The following is a 17,668-nucleotide window of genomic DNA, read 5'->3' as shown; positions in this document are numbered from 1 at the left end:
GCTTTTAAACTATTATTCCATAAAGCTATCTTTTACTATCCATTTCCACTTTACTGATTGAAAGCATTTTATTTTACGAATTCTTAAAAGTCTCGCAGGGCTGTATTCAGGTCAGTAATCTATCCGGAACTGCAGCTCTGTGCTGTTACACTCAGTTCTGCAGGTATTTATCACATGCCTGTATGTTATATGCTGCAGTAGGACCCAAGATTTTGACAACGAACCCTGACTGCAGGGACTAGTGGGCTGGTCTAAAAGGGTATATGATTGAGATGCAGCAGTACAAAGAAAGAAAAACCAAAAATAACCAAGAGACAGGCAAAGTGCTTTAAGTGCTTCAAAGGAGGCAGCAAGAAGTCAGTGCATTCGTTTCTAGGGAAGTATTATTAGAAAGAAGCTAGTAAGAGAAAGTAGAATGTGTCTGGAGGGAGATGGGATTAGTGAGAAAAGAACAAGAGGGATAACTGTATGGTGGGAACATGTGGTACTCACTCAGGGAACATTTGCTGAGAATTCAAGAGTACAGAAGGTGACGGGGTGGGGCAGTGGCTCAGGCCTTAAGGTCATGGTCTTCAGAACAAGTGGAAAACAAACTGAAATCTTTAAATCTCAAGACCACAGCTGTAGGTCAATCCATTTATCTTTAAAGAGAGTGTTTCTGTAACAGGAGATAACATTTAGAAAGAAAAAAAATGTTCATGTTTGCTACATCTCTACAGGAGCCAGTTTGATTCTTGCAGAGAAGAAACTTGTCACATCTTGCATTTCTAAATTCATTCAAGCACATTCTCAAGGATGCGAAATAGGTTTTGGTAACATCCGTTTCTTAATACATGGACAACTTAAAAATGGTATGACTACAGTGGCTAAAGTCAGGTTTGTTAAAGAATACTAGTTTTGCCTCCATGTAGATATCCATGAATGAAAACCTACTCTAGACTACCCTTCTGTGGCAGTCCAAACTCATGCAAACTCAAGCAATGGAAATCTTTCTCAATTTCGTATGTTAAACATTTTATGGAGACTTATGAGTAATTGCTGGAGATTAACATGTTGGGCCAATAATCTGGATACCAATGCTAACAGAAACTCTAGCCCCAGTAAGTCGACAGGAAAACTTACAACAAATGATACAAATTAGTAATATGACCAGCTAAATTGGATGAATCCACTGGAAATGAAACACAAAAATACCCAAGCAGAGAAAGAACAGATAACATACAAGAAAATGACAGATTAAACATGAACAACATGTACCTAGAACACGGAAATATTAGAAACAGGAATAGAAGAAATTAGTGGTTTCTCTGCCCTCTGGTGGCAGTAAAATCAACCACAGCGTTAGAGAACTAAACAGCGCAATAAAGTCCTGTTATGAAATCAGATGTGTTTCCTTTGCCAAAATGTCTGTAACAAAAACCCTGAGTGCTGCATGCCAACTTTTAACTTCTGAATTATTGTCTGGATATTTAACTCTCAGACCAGTCATCTTACAGTGGAAAGTAGATTGTTTTTCTTCTGTGACACCACCTTTCCCTGTTTTATTCAGTAAGCTAAAATCACTTCAAGGTGATTTCATAAAACCCCATTAGAACCCTGTTTGGTTATTTCAGCTTATATAAAAATCTCTATAGAATTGACATAATACTTCATTCCTCCACCCCAATCCTATGAGCACAATGTTTCTAAGAGTTCCACCAGAAATAGTGAATTCCTTTAAAAATGCTGGCGTATTTATCTTGTAAACGTAGGTATGTCATACTCCCCAAAGCAAAAGCTTTCCAGAAGGTGGTCAGTTTTAAAGTGCAGTGAATTTCACTCTCCAGTTGAAGCCTTAGAAAAACAAACATGGGTGTCAGTAATTTCTGCCCTCAGTAATACAAAAATAAGAACTGTTAGTCTTTCTTTTATTTGTTTTTGCTATAAATGCATTATTTACTCCCAGTGCCAAAGAAGTTTTTAAACAAACAACCCAGGATGTATTTTGGCACACATACACCCATTTTGCAAAATTATTTTACATATATTTATTCCAAATATGCTCATAAAGATGACTACTGCATCTTTTAAAGTGCTGCTTTCTGTAGAAGCAAAAGTATTATTAATTTTTCAACTAAGGAAATGTACCAAGAAAATAAACAGAAATACAGTGCGCTGATGTTATAAACGGCTAAGAACATATGTCCATTGATGAGGACCATCCTAGGCCATCAAGAATAATCCAGGAAGTCTTCATTTTAATTTCAGCTTGTCTTCATGGCCCCTCCTCTGCTCCCCAATACACACATCTTTCCAATCTCAAACAGGAGCAGCGAAAAAGTATTCACTTTCTCTGTTGAAATTTACTCTGGCAGTAGACACACTGATTGGGCCATCCAATATGTTTCAAGGTGGTAAAATTGTATACCGGATTATTGTAAACCCTTACCTTCACCTGGAATCCCCAGGTGTCCCTCCCTGACTTCTTTTTACGACTCATCCGAGGTTGACAGCTGGGTACCTATGCACACTTTCCGAGGAATCGTTTGCAACTCTCTCAAAACACAGACATGCGAAGCAAAATAGAACAAAAATGATAGCTCTAACTACGACGTTTTGTTTTCTTTTTCTGTTCAAGTGTTCTTTGCTCTCACCGCTCTGGGAGTCTACAGGACTTCAGATTCCTGCCCTGGTATTTCACTGCCTGTTGGTTTCTTTACCGATGGGCAGAAATGGGGAACAAGCTGTCGAGTCTCAGTGGGCAAAGTAGTCTGGAGAGACAAGCAGCTTAGCCAGTCCCAATTCATTCTAAAACACCGTTCCCTAGCATACACCTAGCCAGAAAGGCCACCAGGGCAAGGGTTGTGGCCAATTGTGAGGAATTGGAGGCCCTGACTCCTCCCAGGGCAATGTAAAGGAACGCTAAGGAACCGCTGACACGTTTGGGCCTGTCGGTGGAACTGAGAGGCAGAGGACAATGGGGCCAGGGCTAGTCCTCAGAGGCACGCCCGCCCCCATCTTTTCCACCTCCTGTCCGTCCCTGATCCCTGCTGCACCTAAGGCACCCCACGTTGTAACCCTACACCGAGGTAGCTAGTGGGGATAGCCAGAAGGAGGGATCAGAGGCAGCAAAGCATTTTCTATTGGCAGGGGGAGACCAGCCTTCCCTGGCTGTCATCACATCCCCCATCACCCCTTCCGCGGTCGGTGCGGTGCGGAGGCTCAGTTTCTCCAAGCTACAAGGAAAGAGAAACCAGAAGGGAGACAACCTGAGGTGAACAAGCTCCAGGGTGAGGTATCCACCACAGCTGGCTCTTACACTGGCGCTTCCTCGGGCAACTTGGGGCAGGCAGGACCACCCCCTGGCGCCCAGGTGGAGTAAGCACCAGAGCCTCAGGGAAGTCCTGGCCTCCAACACCTCTGGTCAACCCTCTTCCCCGTGTTGTGAACCGCATTTCCCAGAAAAACAACTAGGATAAGTTTCCAAAGGGCAATGCAATTGGTGGGTGTTGGCTGGGGATAGGGGTACTGGGGCACCGGAAGGATCTTCAGCTGCACACAAAAAGAATCGAGCAAAGTGCTTCTTACCCGTGATTTGATTTCCAGGCTCCCCTTGGGCGAACTGGAATTGGTCGATTAAAAAGTGACAAAGTAGCATAACTCCTGCTGCCGCCAGATCGGCCCTCAGGAACCTCGCCATGCTGCTGCTTCGACCTCCCTTCCCTGCCCCGCGAGTCTTTCCTTAACGCCCTGGGCTCCGGGCTCTCCGTGGGAATCCGGCTAGCGGTCGAGCTCTGCGGTGGGTCTCGGATGGGATCCGGAGGTCCTGGTCAGTTTCGATAGGCTTTCTCTCACAGTAGCAGAGAACAGCGACGAGAGAAGGAGGGGCAGCCTAATCCTCTCCGGACTTCGGGGGCTCTCTCCTCAACTTGCCACCTCGCAGCTCTCAGGCGACACAGGACCACCAAGTTCAGGGAGGAAAGGTCACTTGCAGCCGGGCCGGCAAACTCCCGGATCCTCACAAGCAGCGCCACCCAGGCTCCAGAGGACTGTGACTTCCGAGCGCTCACGACGCGCTCCACTGGGTTCAAAACATATCTAATTCCACAGCCAGCACCCGTGCCCTGCAAATCCAAGAGGGCGCCGAGCACCGGAGGAACTTTCCCAGACTTAGGACTGGCTCCGGCGGATGCTTGGGGTTCGCGGGAGAGGGCGGGTTAGTGGAGGCTGGAGAAACCCCTCCGACAAGTTTTTCTTCTTTGCTTCGCCCAACGTTGGGCGCGCGTCGTCACGAGCAGCCGGAGAGATGGGCAGCCCCAGAGATGAGCCCGGGGATGTCTGGGCTGCGGTGATCAGAAGGCGGGGGTGGAGAGGGGTGTGCTTTTTAAAGAAAAAGAAAAACGAGAAAAAAGTGAAGCTGCAGCCTGGTGAGGCTTCCGCGGGCTAGGGAAGAGATGGATCCGAACACCGCGGAGCCCCAGGAGTTTGGTGGCAGAGGCGCCGCCGCGCTCCCCCGCGCGCTCCAGCTCTACACTTTGGGGAGGGTAGGAGGCTCGCCATTTGCCAGATCCGCCGCGGAACCCTCCTCCCTCCGCCCTCCTCCCTCCCCCCCCCCCAGCTCCTCTAGGCTTCTCCCACCTTCCTCCTCCCGAAACCAGCAGCCCGCACCGACCTGTCCAATGGCTGAGCTTTTCTCGGGGGCGCCAGAAAAGTCTCCCACAAATGAAGCCCAGGAAGACTGGCTGGGGGGAGTCCGAGGGCCACTGCGGCCCCACGAGCCTCCCGGATCCCGAAGACGGGTATGCTGGGCTGTGGCAGATCCTGATCGCCTGGACACCATCGACCCGCCTTACTCGCTCCTTCCGTAGCGGAGTAAAAGCCGCCTGCACCCACCAGGCTCCTCGGGCTTTTGGGTGCCAACCTTCAATTGGGAGATGAGAACCCAACGGGTGCCCACAATCTCCTGGGTTCGACCTGGGCGCTAAAGGGTTAATAGCATTTCATCCCTAACAGAGGGCTGGTCTGGCAACCGTTAGGGTGTGAAAAAAAATCAAACCTGGGTCGCTTTGGTTACTAACATTCATCCCCACCCACCCCCATCCCAGCAAAAATCACTCCTAAGCGAGACCAGCGCAGAGGGTGGTGGAAGGTGGCTCTGGACTGCGGGGTCCGGCGGCCACCACTGCAGTTTGGTAAAAGTGTCAGCGGGAGCAAAAGCGAGAGTTTAAAGGAACAGGAGGCCCATTGAATTTCCTTCGGGGGGCTTTAAAGGGCTTTCACTCGCTACTTTGTTTTTGTTTTTTCAGCTTGCTGATCTGCTTCAGTATTAACCCCTTCCGGCCCTCTCATCAATTTAATTTTTTTTTGTTTTGTTTTGCATACAGCTAACCATCTTTTAATGGGGGATAAATAGAAAGTAAAGAGACAAGGCGCGTCTTTGATGAAAAGTACATGCTGTAGAGCACTCCCTGGGCTAGGACTTCGATCATCCCACAAGGAGCAATTTGCTTAAGCTTTAAGCCTCTGGTCTCCAGGCATCAAATCAGGAGGATTTCATACTGAAGCTCATAGAAGGTCAGAATTAGCCAAGGGAAGTAATTTTTGTTTAATCATCTCCTAGCTTGAAGAAAAGAGGTGTTTTCTGAACACAAAAGGAGAACTAAATTAACACACTTAAAAGTGTTCTTGGTTCAAATGAGCCCTATAGCATGTTCTTGTCTCTGCTTTTTCAGGCTCTGAAGACTTCACGGATGTCACAAAACCTCTTGTGAGTGGGCCGAGATAATTGTAAATTTGGGTACAGAAAGTTTACCTTTCCCCTGAGAAACATTTTAAAAAAATATGCTTTTTTCCTAAAATAAGAATAATTTGTCTATTACAGAATAAAGCATGCTTGTGAACCTTTAAGTACGCCTGCACCTTTTGTTATCCCAAGATGCTTAACAAACCCTGAACTTTATTCTCAGGTTGATGTCGCCCCTGTCATCCACACTTAAAGCAGAACTATAATTCTCTTATTTCTGCTCTAGCAAGAGTGTTTGAGTTCTCGATTACGTCTCAATCCGAGAACTGAGAATATTTACATGAATTTTTAAAGTGTAATCTAATGGAAACTTCATTGGACATTAATTGATGTTATTTTGCTTCCTGCACTTTAAACAGCTGACATTTTCCACCTTTGCCACCACCACTAGAAAAATAAAACACACACACACACACACACAAAAAAAAAAAAAAAAAAAAAAACAGGTATAAGGCTAGGATGGAAACCCAGGCAGAAATCTTCCTCAATTCTGGTTCTCATAATGTCCATGGCTGTAGGGACCCAACCAGAAAGAGTTAGGTCTTGTGTCTTCTGCTTTCACGGTATGAAAAACAAAACCAAACAAAAATAGTTTTTTACTTCTCTGAAAAGAACCAAGCTTCCACCTCTATCATTTTCATTTTTTCTCTTATTGTTTCTGAAGATTGGTAGTATTTATTTTTATTGTTTGTTGTCCTTGGCCGTACTTTGCCCTCTTGATAGCAGCTTCAAATATACATTTACCAGTTAGAATTGTTTGCTACAAACTGAAGGAAACAAATGTCAATTTAAAGGTAATTTGATCAGTTTGCATCTGTTGGTCTCTGTCAGGGGTGCTGTTTACTTACAATGCCTTATTCTTGTATGAATCTTATTTTGCAAAATTGCACATGTCTATGTTCACTTCCCCTAGGTTGTGACAAATTAAATTTATTAAGATAGCATCCATGAACTCTTTAGGGCAGGGAATGACTTGAGCAAGAACCAGCTGGTGGGCCTAGAATGCAATAAAAAACATTATTCAGTTTTGCTGTCCCTTAACCAACAGCTATAGAAGAATCTCAAAATGAGTTAAGAGAGTAGCATCTTTGATGACATACTGCCCAGAACTAAATCAAAAGGGAGATCACTGTAATATATCTAGGCTGTGGTACTTTAAATTTCCATTAAAACATATTTGTCAAAATGTATTCTGCCTTCACATTGTAGCAATATCAAATAAAGAAAATATTTGGCACACAATATTTTTGGAGTGGAATGGCAAGAGTTGACTACACATATAACTCTGGCTAATTAAAAGAGCTAAACCGCTTGTCCTCATTTGCTGGGCCTGTCCCAAATATTTCACCACAGTACAAGTGTGAGTTTCACTTTCATGGTGACAAACTCAGAAATAAACTTTTCCTCTGTCGGAAAAGTTTCATCATCTTCAACAGACAAGAGAGAGGTGTTGTAATCCTGGAGTCTTTTGCTAACTGTCAAAAGCACAGAGAAGACACAGCCATCTCTCTTCCCCACTAGCTAACTTTCAGCTGGTTTCCTAAGGTACAAATGAGTTAGAAAGTGCAAATGTTTTTGTTCAGGGCTAAGACCTAGAATCCTCAGGTCACTTGCTCCTTGAAGATGCTACATGAGAATCATTGACCGCATAGACCTTTGAGGAGTCACTAGATAGACCTGAGGTATTATGTCTCCAGATTTCAAACTGTTGAAAACACCTTATCTCCATTAACCTGCAAGGATTGTTCCATTTTGTTTCTGTTTTTAAAAAGGTTTTCTTGTGGCTGGCCATGAGCTTCACCCATAGCTGAGCATGGCCTTGAATTTCTGATCCAGCTGCTTCTATCTAGCATCCAGAGTTCTGGTACTGCAGGCTTATGCGATTGCATAGATCAGGTCCGAGGCTTTATGCACACAGCACAAGGCATCCCATCAACTGGGCTATATCCCTAGCCCTGCCTGCAATAAAAATATATGTGTATATTTCAGAGTATATCTAAATAAGGTCTCTCATCCTTCCCCCAATTCTAGCAATTTCCTAAGTGCTGTCCTACGTTGAAACTTGACTGAATGAATTCCTAAGAAAACATCAGACACATATGGATTAAAAACAAAACAAAACTTGAGATGCCTTGTAGGCTAAGGATTATCTGCATTTATTATGCTCTTTAAAATCATTCTCAGGAAATAATTAGTGTCCACTTACCATCATTTCCTGAAACGTTCTACAGCTGCTATCTGATGAAGTGACACAGCTAGTGGGCATTTATGCAGTCTTATGCTACGACCTCTCCTTAGGTCAGCGGCATTTCCTCTTCCTCCTCATTTGATAGGGCCAATTTTTTGACCTCTGCTCTGCAATTACAAGACTCATTTGTTCATCTTGGCTGACCTGCTCTCAAAGTCAACGTGACTTATTGTGCAGTTGGTGGTATTTCAGCTTTCTGTTTTTTATAGTTTTAAGCTGTAAATTTTATGAATGGAGCATTTTAAATTCAACAAGCTTCTAAAAAATTAACCCAGAAGCTGAAAATTACTCACTGCCTGCTAAGGCTTATAAACACATTATCTTTACTATTTAGATGAAATTAACATGATTATGTTTGGCACAATTTTTGTGAAATAATATATTAACATAACATACATTTATAGTTTTCTTAATCTTAACAATTTAAAGAGAGTTTGGCCAATAAATATTAGTACAAAATGAGCAATTAAATAGCAATAAGGAAATGATCGAAATGGATTAGTCCACACTATTTAAAGCATAGGGTAAGAAACAGTGCAAAATAGAAAGATGCATCTTATTTAAAATTATTAGAATCAAAAATGAACTAGTCGTTACATTTTGGGGAAAATGCCTGGCAAATACTTTAGTGAGTTATAAAATGAAATAAGCCCCGGAGAACCTAGGCAACCAAGAAGACATTAAGAGAGACATACATGGAACCACATAGAAAGGAGAAAAAGACAAGGTCTCCTGAGTAAATTGGAAGTGTGGGGATCACAGAAGAGGGTAGAAGGGAAGAGGGGAGGAAAACAGGGGAGTGGACAAGATTGTACAGCTCAATAAAAACAATAAAAAGTAAAAAATAAAATGAAATAGCCATGCTGAAGATTTATTTGTAGTGCATAAATAACAACAAGGTGAAAGGAGCCAGCGAGATCACTGTTGATTCAGTTATCTGAATTCTTCTGAACTAATGGAAAATATCTGCAGTAGAGGAAACTTGTTTCTTGAGCGTTCACCTCAGGGGAAGCTGCACTCCTACAGAATCCCTAATGGAAGTCTCAACTGCCAGGCCATGTCACAGGGCTTTGCACACTTGCTGCTAGTGTGCCCTGAGCCACACAAGTACAGACTCTACCAGAACCCAGCTCTGAGGCTTACCCTAGATTTCTTTGTTTCATCTTTATTTCCTTTGCTCCAAGTTTTCCTTTTACTTTCATATCTATGAAGTTTTGAGGCCTAATTCACACAGCTTAAGAGTTATCCTCTTAAAATTCACAAATCAGTGGGTTTTAATTTACTCCAAGGTGGTAGAACCAAAACCATAATTGAATTCCAGATGGTTTTCATCACCCAGTGCCCATTAATAGTCAATCGTATTCTCTGCCCAACCTCAGTCCTAGAGAACACAGATCTACTGTTTCTGTGGCATTGTGGAAAGATGTCTTGGCCAATTCTGTGAACAGAACCATCCATAAACTTGTGTATGAATTCTTCCACTTAGCATAATGTTTTCATGGTCTAGCTACATGGAGCATGCATGTATCCAATTTTTGTTTTTGTTTTCAAAATAGTATTCCATTTACTGGATAACATTTACATAGATCCATTACTTGAATCACAGTTCTCAGAATTACACAATTTGTGTGGGTCTAGGGGCACTATGGCTGTTTCCTATTTAACTTTGTGAGTGAATGACAAACTCTTTTCCAAGTAGTGACAACTTTTCACATTCTAATTAGCACGGGAAAGCTTTAATTCCTCCATGTTGTATCCCTATTTATTATTTATTTTTGTGCATTGTGTAGGAAGATTGTGAGGAGGTGTGAATGTGTGCGGCGCAGAGGAAGATTTAATGGATTCTGTTTTTTGCTTTGCTTGAGTTACAGGGACTGACCTCAAGTTGCCAGGCTTGCATGGTAGACGACAACTTTAGTTTCTGAGCCATGTTGCCATTCTTCAATCCCCCTTTTAAACTGGTGGCATCTCAGATGGTGTGAAGTGGAATTTACTGTTGTTTTGGTTGGCATCTCTCTTATGACTAATGATGCCGAGCATATTTTCCTTCACATCCTAGGCATGGGTTTATTCTTTGTGGAGAGTAGTCCATGTCTGTCTTTCCCTTTTAAATTGGACTATCTTTTCCTTGTTGTTACGAGTTTAGTATGTGTTCTAGAAGATAGGCCTGTTTCATTTATATGATTTACATCAACACACACATGCATACACACATGTGTGCATGCACCAACACATGTCATATACACACATACACCACACACACATAATCATGAAGAATAGAACACACACACACACACAAAGAAATTTATGCTCATTCAGATTCACATCCATGTTTTGCTATTTCCTAAATTTATCTTTTACATTTATAGAAGTGTGTAGTTTTCAATGAGTTTTAAAGGAAGAGGTCAAAATTCTTTTTTGCATAGGGTCATGAGAAGTTTTATCCATGTTGGAGAAAACAGATTTCCCCACCGCATGATCTGGGCATGAACGGCAATGAACTGACATGAGACAGACTTACTGCCGGCCTCTCAGTTCTAGCCCCTTCGTATCCAGGGCCACACTAGTTCGATTACTGCAGCAAGTTAATAAGTGCTGAAGGAAGTGTGTGTAGTCCGACTTGGGACAGTTTTCAGCAATTACTTTTTCTTTCTCACTCCCTTCCTCTTTCACATGAACCTTGTTTGTGCCTACAGTAAAGACAATGAGCATCTTCACAGGGACAGCTCTGCATCTGTAGGCAGTTTGAAGCTGACTGCCGTCCTGACAATATTGGTTCTCCCAGGACATGAATACAAGGTGTTTCTCTCTTCCTTCAGAACCTCCTTCAGTTCTTTCAGGGTTTTATTTCAGGTTATTTTGTTGTTGTTGTTGTTGTTATAGATGTTTCTGTTTGTTCTGGAGTATTTTATTGGTTTTGATGCTGTTAAAAATAAAGTTTTCTTAATTTCCTCTCTGGACGTCTAATGATTAGTGGGTAAGTTTGCTGAGTCCACCCGAATGAAACACCACAGACTGGGGTGACTAAACCATGGGGTGCGGCCTTTAGACTTGGCCTGTGGGGTTTATCCCCTCACTGTCACCTCACATGGCCTTTCCTTTGTGCACGGATGTGTGGAGGACTTTCAATTTGTCTAAATTTTCTTTCTTACACTGACTGTTCACTTCTTTTGATTATATTCAATGTTTATTCCTAGTTGCTTTTTTTTAAACTGTGAAAAGCTAGTGCATGGCTTTATAACTTTTTTTGTTATTAGTATTCGTATTGGGATAATTTACCTTTAGTACTGCTTACTTTGAGCCTCGTAAGTTTTGATATCTTGAGCTTTCATTTTTCTTAATCTCCAAAATATGCAAAAATCTTTCCATTTTCTCTCATGAGTTTCTTTTCGGTCCACATCTTAGTAAATTTCCTGTATTTTTTTTTCTGCTATTGACTTCTATTTTCCCTACACTGTGCCCAGAGAAGAAACTCTGTGGGTTGCCTTTTATGCTGTATGCAGACCTGCTTCATTGCCTACTGTATGTCTATCCTGGAGACCGCTCAGTGTGCGCTCCAGATAAGCCTTCTCCACTGTCATTTAACAGATGCACAGAACTTTCTGTGGCTGGTTATCTCACTGGCTTATGCCTCTGAGCATGATTGGCTCATGCTTTTGTTGTTTTTCTTGGTGTTGAAACTAGGAACTTGAGCATGTGAGGCAAGTGATCTACCACTGAGATATATTCCCATTCCTCTTTTTTTTGCTACATTTCTGTATTTTATCTTCTATCTACTTCCTCTATCTACTCCTGAATGTAAGATATTAAAGTCTCCAACTCTTATTTTTCAATTGCATGTTTGTCTCTTTAGAGCTATCGGGTTTGGGCTCATCTGCTTTGTAAACAATGGCTCTCCAGGTCACCCATGCTTTCCTTTACAAGGCTCATCTTCTCCATCTTTAACCTTCACTATGTGTATCTTGAATCTGACTTTTGTCTCTTCTTCCTTATAAATCTTATACCTTATAAAGGTTGGTATGTAATGATTTATAAGGGAGGGCTAGTCATTTATAGCTTTGAAATTGTATTCAATATGTCTTCTTGTTCCTATATCAGTTTTATTTTGCTTTAATGAATAATTTTCTAAAGTATCAATTTAGTCTTCATTGGTTCTTTAATTTTACAAGCAAAGTTGCTTTCCTTGTGGTTATTCTAGTCAATTTATAAATAATTTTAATTTATAATGATGCAATTTGAACTAAACCAAATTAAATCTATTGTTGTAAAAAATTATTCTCCTGTATAATCACATAGTACTCCTTTTAACAGGAATCATATATTTGTACATTGTATAGCCATCAACAATTTTTATAGGTTTTGCTATACATAGCTGTCTTTTAAATATCATAGTTGAAAAACAGAACACGCTTCTGCTAAATTGATGTTTATTTATGCAAGCATCTTAATTCATGCTCTTTTTTATTCATGTGGGTTAATGTTAATATCTTCTCTTCCTTCACTTCAGTCTGAAGAGACCCTTTTCATTTATCTTGCTGAACAGAAATTTGAGCAGCATTGTTTATTGTAAATATGGAAATGCCTGAGTTTCTCTATCATCTTATAACTAATTTATACAATTATATTTAAGTATATTACACACATTATATGTTATTTTATATAAATGTCATATTTATATTATGCATCTTATTTTTTATTTCTTCAGTTTCAGGAGGTCCCATTTATTAATTGTTTCTCTCAGTGTCTACGCTACTGGGGTTATATTTAGGAAGTCGTTTCCTGTGCCAATGCATTCAAGTGTACTTCCCACTTTCTTTTCTATATGGTTCAGTGTGGATGGCTTTATGTTGAGGTCTTTGATCCATTTGGACTTGAGTTTTGCGCATGGTAGGTCTTTTTTCATTCTTCGACATGTTAATATCCAGTTATGTCAGCACCATTTGTTAAATATGCTTTCTTTTTTCCATTTGATACTTTTTGCTTCTTTGTCAAAAATCAGGTGTTAAAAGGTGTGTGGATTAATATCCGAGTCTTCAATTCGGTTCCATTGGTTCTCCTATCTCTTCTTATGCCAATACAAAGCTGTTTTCAGTACTGTAGCTCTGTAGTAGAGTTTGAAGTCAGGGATTGTGATGCCTCCAGAAGTTCTTTTATTGTACAGGATTGTTTTGGCTATGCTGAGATTTTTGCTTTTCCATATAAAGTTGAGCATTGTTCTTTCGAGGTCTGTGAAGAATTTTGCTGGATTTTGATGGGCATTGCATTGAATCTGTAGATTGCTTTTGGTAAGATTGCTATTTTTACTATATTAAATCTGCCTACTCAAGAACATAAGAGATCTTTCCGTTTTCTTGTGTCTTCTTCAATTTCTTTCTTTAAAGATTTAAAGTTTTTGTCATACAAGTCTATCACTTATTTGGTTAGAGTTACTCCGAGATACTTTATGCTATTTATGGCTATTGTGGCGGGTGATGTTTCTTTAATTTCTTTCCCAGCCCTTTTGTCATCTGTGTAAAGGAGGGTTACTGTTTTTTTTATTAATATTGTATTTTGCTACATTACTGAAAGTGTTTATGAGTTGTAGGAGTTCCTTGGTAGAATTTTTGGGATTACTTATGTAAACTATCATATCATCAGCAAACAGTGAATGTTTGACTTCTTTTCCTATTTGTATCTCCTTGATATCCTTTTGGCGTGTTATTGCTCTACCTAGGACCTCAAGAACTATATTGAATAGATATGGAGAGAGTAGACAACCTTGTCTTATTCATGATTTCAGTGGAATCATTGGGAGTTTCTCTCCATTTAGTTTGATGTTGGCTGTTGGTTTGCCGTATATTGCCTTTATTATGTTTAGTTATGTTCCTGTATCCCTCCTCTCTCCTCCTGAACCTGAAAAGCTTCTGTAAGGCAAAGGACACAGTCAACAAGACAAAACAACAGCCTATAGAGTGGGAAAAGATCTTAACTAACCCCACATCAGACAGAGGGCTGATCTCCAAAATATACAAAGAACTCAAAAAATTGGTCATCAAAAAAACAAATAATCCAATTAAAAAAAATGGAGTACTCTCTAAACAGAGAACTCTCAACAGAGGAATCTAAAATGGTTGAAAGACACTTAAGGAAATATTCAACATCCCTAGTCATCAGAGAAATGCAAATCAAAACAATTCTGAGATTCCATCTTACACCTGTAAGAATGGCCAAGATCAAAAACACTGATGACAACTTACTTTGGAGAAGTTGTGGGGAAAAGGAGAACACATCTACATTTCTGGTGGGAATGCAAGCTGGTACAGCCCCTTTGGATATCAGTGTGGTGATTTCTCAGAAAATTAGGAAACAACCTTCCTCAATACCCAGTAATATCACTTTTGGGAATATAGCCAAAAAATGCTCAATTGTGCCACAAGGAAATGTGCTCAACTATGTGTATAGCAGCATTGTTTGTCATAGCTAGAACCTGGAAACAACCTTATATGTCCCTCGACCAAAGAATGTATAAGGAAAATGTGGTACATTTACACAATGGAATACCACACAGGAGAAAAAAATAACGATATCTTGAATTTTGCAGGAAAAATGGATGGAGGTAGAAAACATTATTTTGAGTGAGGTAACCCAGACCCAGAAAAACAATTATCACATGTACTCACTCACAGGTGGTTTTTAAACATAAAGCAAATAAAACCAACATACAAATCACAATCCCAGAGAACCTAGACAACAATGAGAACCCTACATGGATCTAATCTACATGGGAAGTAGAAAAAGAGAAGATCTCCTGAGTCAATTGGGAGCATGGGGACCTTGGGGGAGGGTTGAAGGGGAAGGGAGAGGCGGGGGGGGGGGAGAAAAGAAAAATGTATTGCTCAATAAAAATCAATAAAAAACCCAAGTTTTTTAGTTGGAGGGTCGTCCAGGCCACCGTATGCACATAAAAGACAGAGGACAGCTGTGAGAGTCAGTTGTCTCCTTCTTCCTTTACATGGGTTCTGGGACAAAATTCAGTTTCCAGGGAAGGCTGGAAAACCTTTACTGGAAGAGCACAGTGCTAGACTGGTTCTGGGCTTTTTAGCATGGGTATTTCGAAGCTTAGTGGTCTACAATTTCCCTAGGCAGTCACAAGGTTAAATACTTAACTAATTATTTCTAACAAAGACCACTACAAACACCTCCCTCACATGCTACTAAAGGAATAATGCTTCCAGTTCTGGCAGCTATAATGCAACCAGCAATAAAGTCATAGTGCAAGCCAACAGGTCAGACCAGGACAAGATATTGGGAAGAAATCTTTGAGAGAATTCTAGATTACTCTGCTATCTCTAGTGTCTGTCAACCTGCACCAGGGCTTCATTGTTATTCTTTAAGGCTACTGAGATAAAGAATAGGACTAGCAGACAAAGCGGCAAAACTCTTCATTTTTTCTATTTATTGAGATTTGACTATTTTTTTCTCTGTCTGGAAGAGCCTTTCTTCATTTTCCATAAGCCTTTGACTGATCTACAAAATTCTGCAAAATATGAATGTGATAAGTTTTGCTGGATATTTTTACAAGAGATAAGTTTTAGATGTTCTTATTCCTTTAGTTTTTGTGAAATCATCCTTGCACCTTGTTTATCATCATGAAACACATTTGGAATTTATAAATAAATCTCAAAGAATTTTCTTCATAAGGTAAAATATATATATATTGTGAATATCTAAATATCTTGCTTTGGAATATGGGAGAAGAAAATTCTGTTATGTGGGTATAATATTTGCATTTAAGGAAATGTGTTGTGATTTAAAAAGAAATGCTGGCTTTCTTCTAGCTCTTGTGTAGTTTGGTTTATATTTTTAATATATATGACAGCAAAATGTATACCATTTTTGATCTGATTAATCTCATGAATACCCTGCTCTCATACAACTATCAGACCGCCACCTGCCACTCAGCCCCGTCTGCATTATTTTAAGTAGGTACTTGCTCCTTTTTAATTTTTTAAATAAAAATAAGCTACGTAATAGATGTTGAATTTTAAGTTCTTAGATATCTTAGCAAATAAGTTAACTTAAATTTAATAACTTTATGTTATAACTTGACTTTTGAAGAAAGTATCTTTGTAAAACATCAAAATGTTATGGATTAGCATTTTTCAGTAAGTAAATAGAGGGCATATCTGGTCATTCCAAACATTTCAAATAAATAAAAAACCGCCTTAAAGAGCTTTTACACATGCATTCACATACATTCACAAAAATGATTCAGTAATGTGATTAATCATATTAGATAAAAGATATGATAATGCTGACTTCATTTTGACCTTAGTTTGTTCTTCTGTGGTTCTTCATAATCCTTTTCAGTTTAATTTCACAACATTGCTGAGTGCCCCCGAGATCCTTTGTTAATTATCTGTGTTCAACTTGGCCTAGTATTTATCAGTCATGGGAAGGAAGAATGATATTATACCAGATATGGCTAGTGTAAAGTAACTTTTCTCAGCAACAGGAATAAGAGAGTGAACTAAAACGATGTCTCACGGTCCAACTTCCTCCAAGTAGCCTCTATCTTAAAGTCTCCCATACCTCCAAAAATACCATCGCTAACTGTAAAGGCTCACCATATGAGCTGTTGAGGGACATTTTATAACCAAACTACTACAGATCCAAAATGGACAACAGTGTTGAGGTTCTCTACCTCCTTCTTGCTTCTTTGTGGTCATAAAATTTACCAACCTAACCATTTTAGGAATGTAGTGTAGTGACCATAAGAACATTGATTTCAGTTGGGTGGTTGTGGTGCATGCCTTTGATCCTAGCACTCAGTAGGCAGAGGCAGGGGATCTCTGTGTCCAAGGCCAGCTTGGTCTACAGAGTGAGTACACAGAGAACTCCTGTTTCCAAAAAAAACAGGAGAAAAAGAGCATTGATATAGATGACCCTGTCATTCATACCCACAAACCAGAGTAAAACTCCATACATTACACAACCTCCATTCCCTCTGTTTCCATGTTTTGTGTAGGTGACTGTCATTGTAAAGACCAAAAATGAGGGGAACCATGTAATACTTGTCATTTGGAATCTGGCTTCTTAGTTCTTAGTGTCTAATCATGCTGTAGCATATAGCAGAATTTTATTTGTTTGTGTATATATGTATATGCCTCCCCAGCCCTGGGATAAAAAGCACATGCCACATGAGGTCTTTACATGTAACTTAGGATCCCAACTCAGGTCCACATGCTTGTGAGGTTAGCACTTTACCGAGTGGTCCATCTTCCAAATTCTTAACTTCATACTGAGCAATGCTTCAATATATAAAGTTTATATATTGTTTTATAATATACATTGTTTATCATTCAGCCATAGACACTTGTCTAATATCCTTTCCTGCGACCACTTCAACAAAGTTGATGACGGATTTTTGGTACATTAAGAATTGAAGTGGGAAAATAGAAATTTATGCCAGCATAAAAAACATTCAATATACATCTCAGAATACATGATTATATTATAACACAACATTAGCATTTTTATATAGTTAAGACTCTGGTTTTGTCCTTTTTAACAGATATTGATACACTACTAATTATAGTTTAAAACTCATTACTTTGCTTTTTTCTTCAATACAAGCACACACACACACATACACCTCT

The 17,668-nt window shown here is 40.0% G+C and overlaps 1 protein-coding gene across 2 annotated transcripts in view; it reads right to left on the bottom strand.

Moving 5' to 3' along the window:
* Positions 1–5,179, bottom strand: part of Plxdc2 (plexin domain containing 2) — a 404,732-nt gene extending 399,553 nt beyond the window's left edge. Inside the window, exons 1-2 of one of the 2 annotated variants that reach the window (XM_075970560.1) lie at positions 4,652–5,179; positions 3,568–4,359 (exon numbers count right to left, since the gene is read on the bottom strand). In XM_075970560.1, coding sequence (XP_075826675.1) covers positions 3,568–3,679 — 112 coding nt within the window. In that variant the 5' untranslated portion in view covers positions 3,680–4,359; positions 4,652–5,179. Of the gene's footprint in view, positions 1–3,567; positions 4,540–4,651 lie in introns of those variants that run through there. The other variant, XM_075970558.1, reaches the window with a different exon arrangement.
* Between the last annotated feature and the right edge of the window lie 12,489 nt (positions 5,180–17,668).

The sequence above is a fragment of the Microtus pennsylvanicus genome, chromosome 4, assembly GCF_037038515.1.
Source record: "Microtus pennsylvanicus isolate mMicPen1 chromosome 4, mMicPen1.hap1, whole genome shotgun sequence".
Taxonomy (NCBI): Eukaryota; Metazoa; Chordata; class Mammalia; order Rodentia; family Cricetidae; genus Microtus; species Microtus pennsylvanicus.
This window is presented reverse-complemented; position numbering and strand designations above follow the sequence as displayed.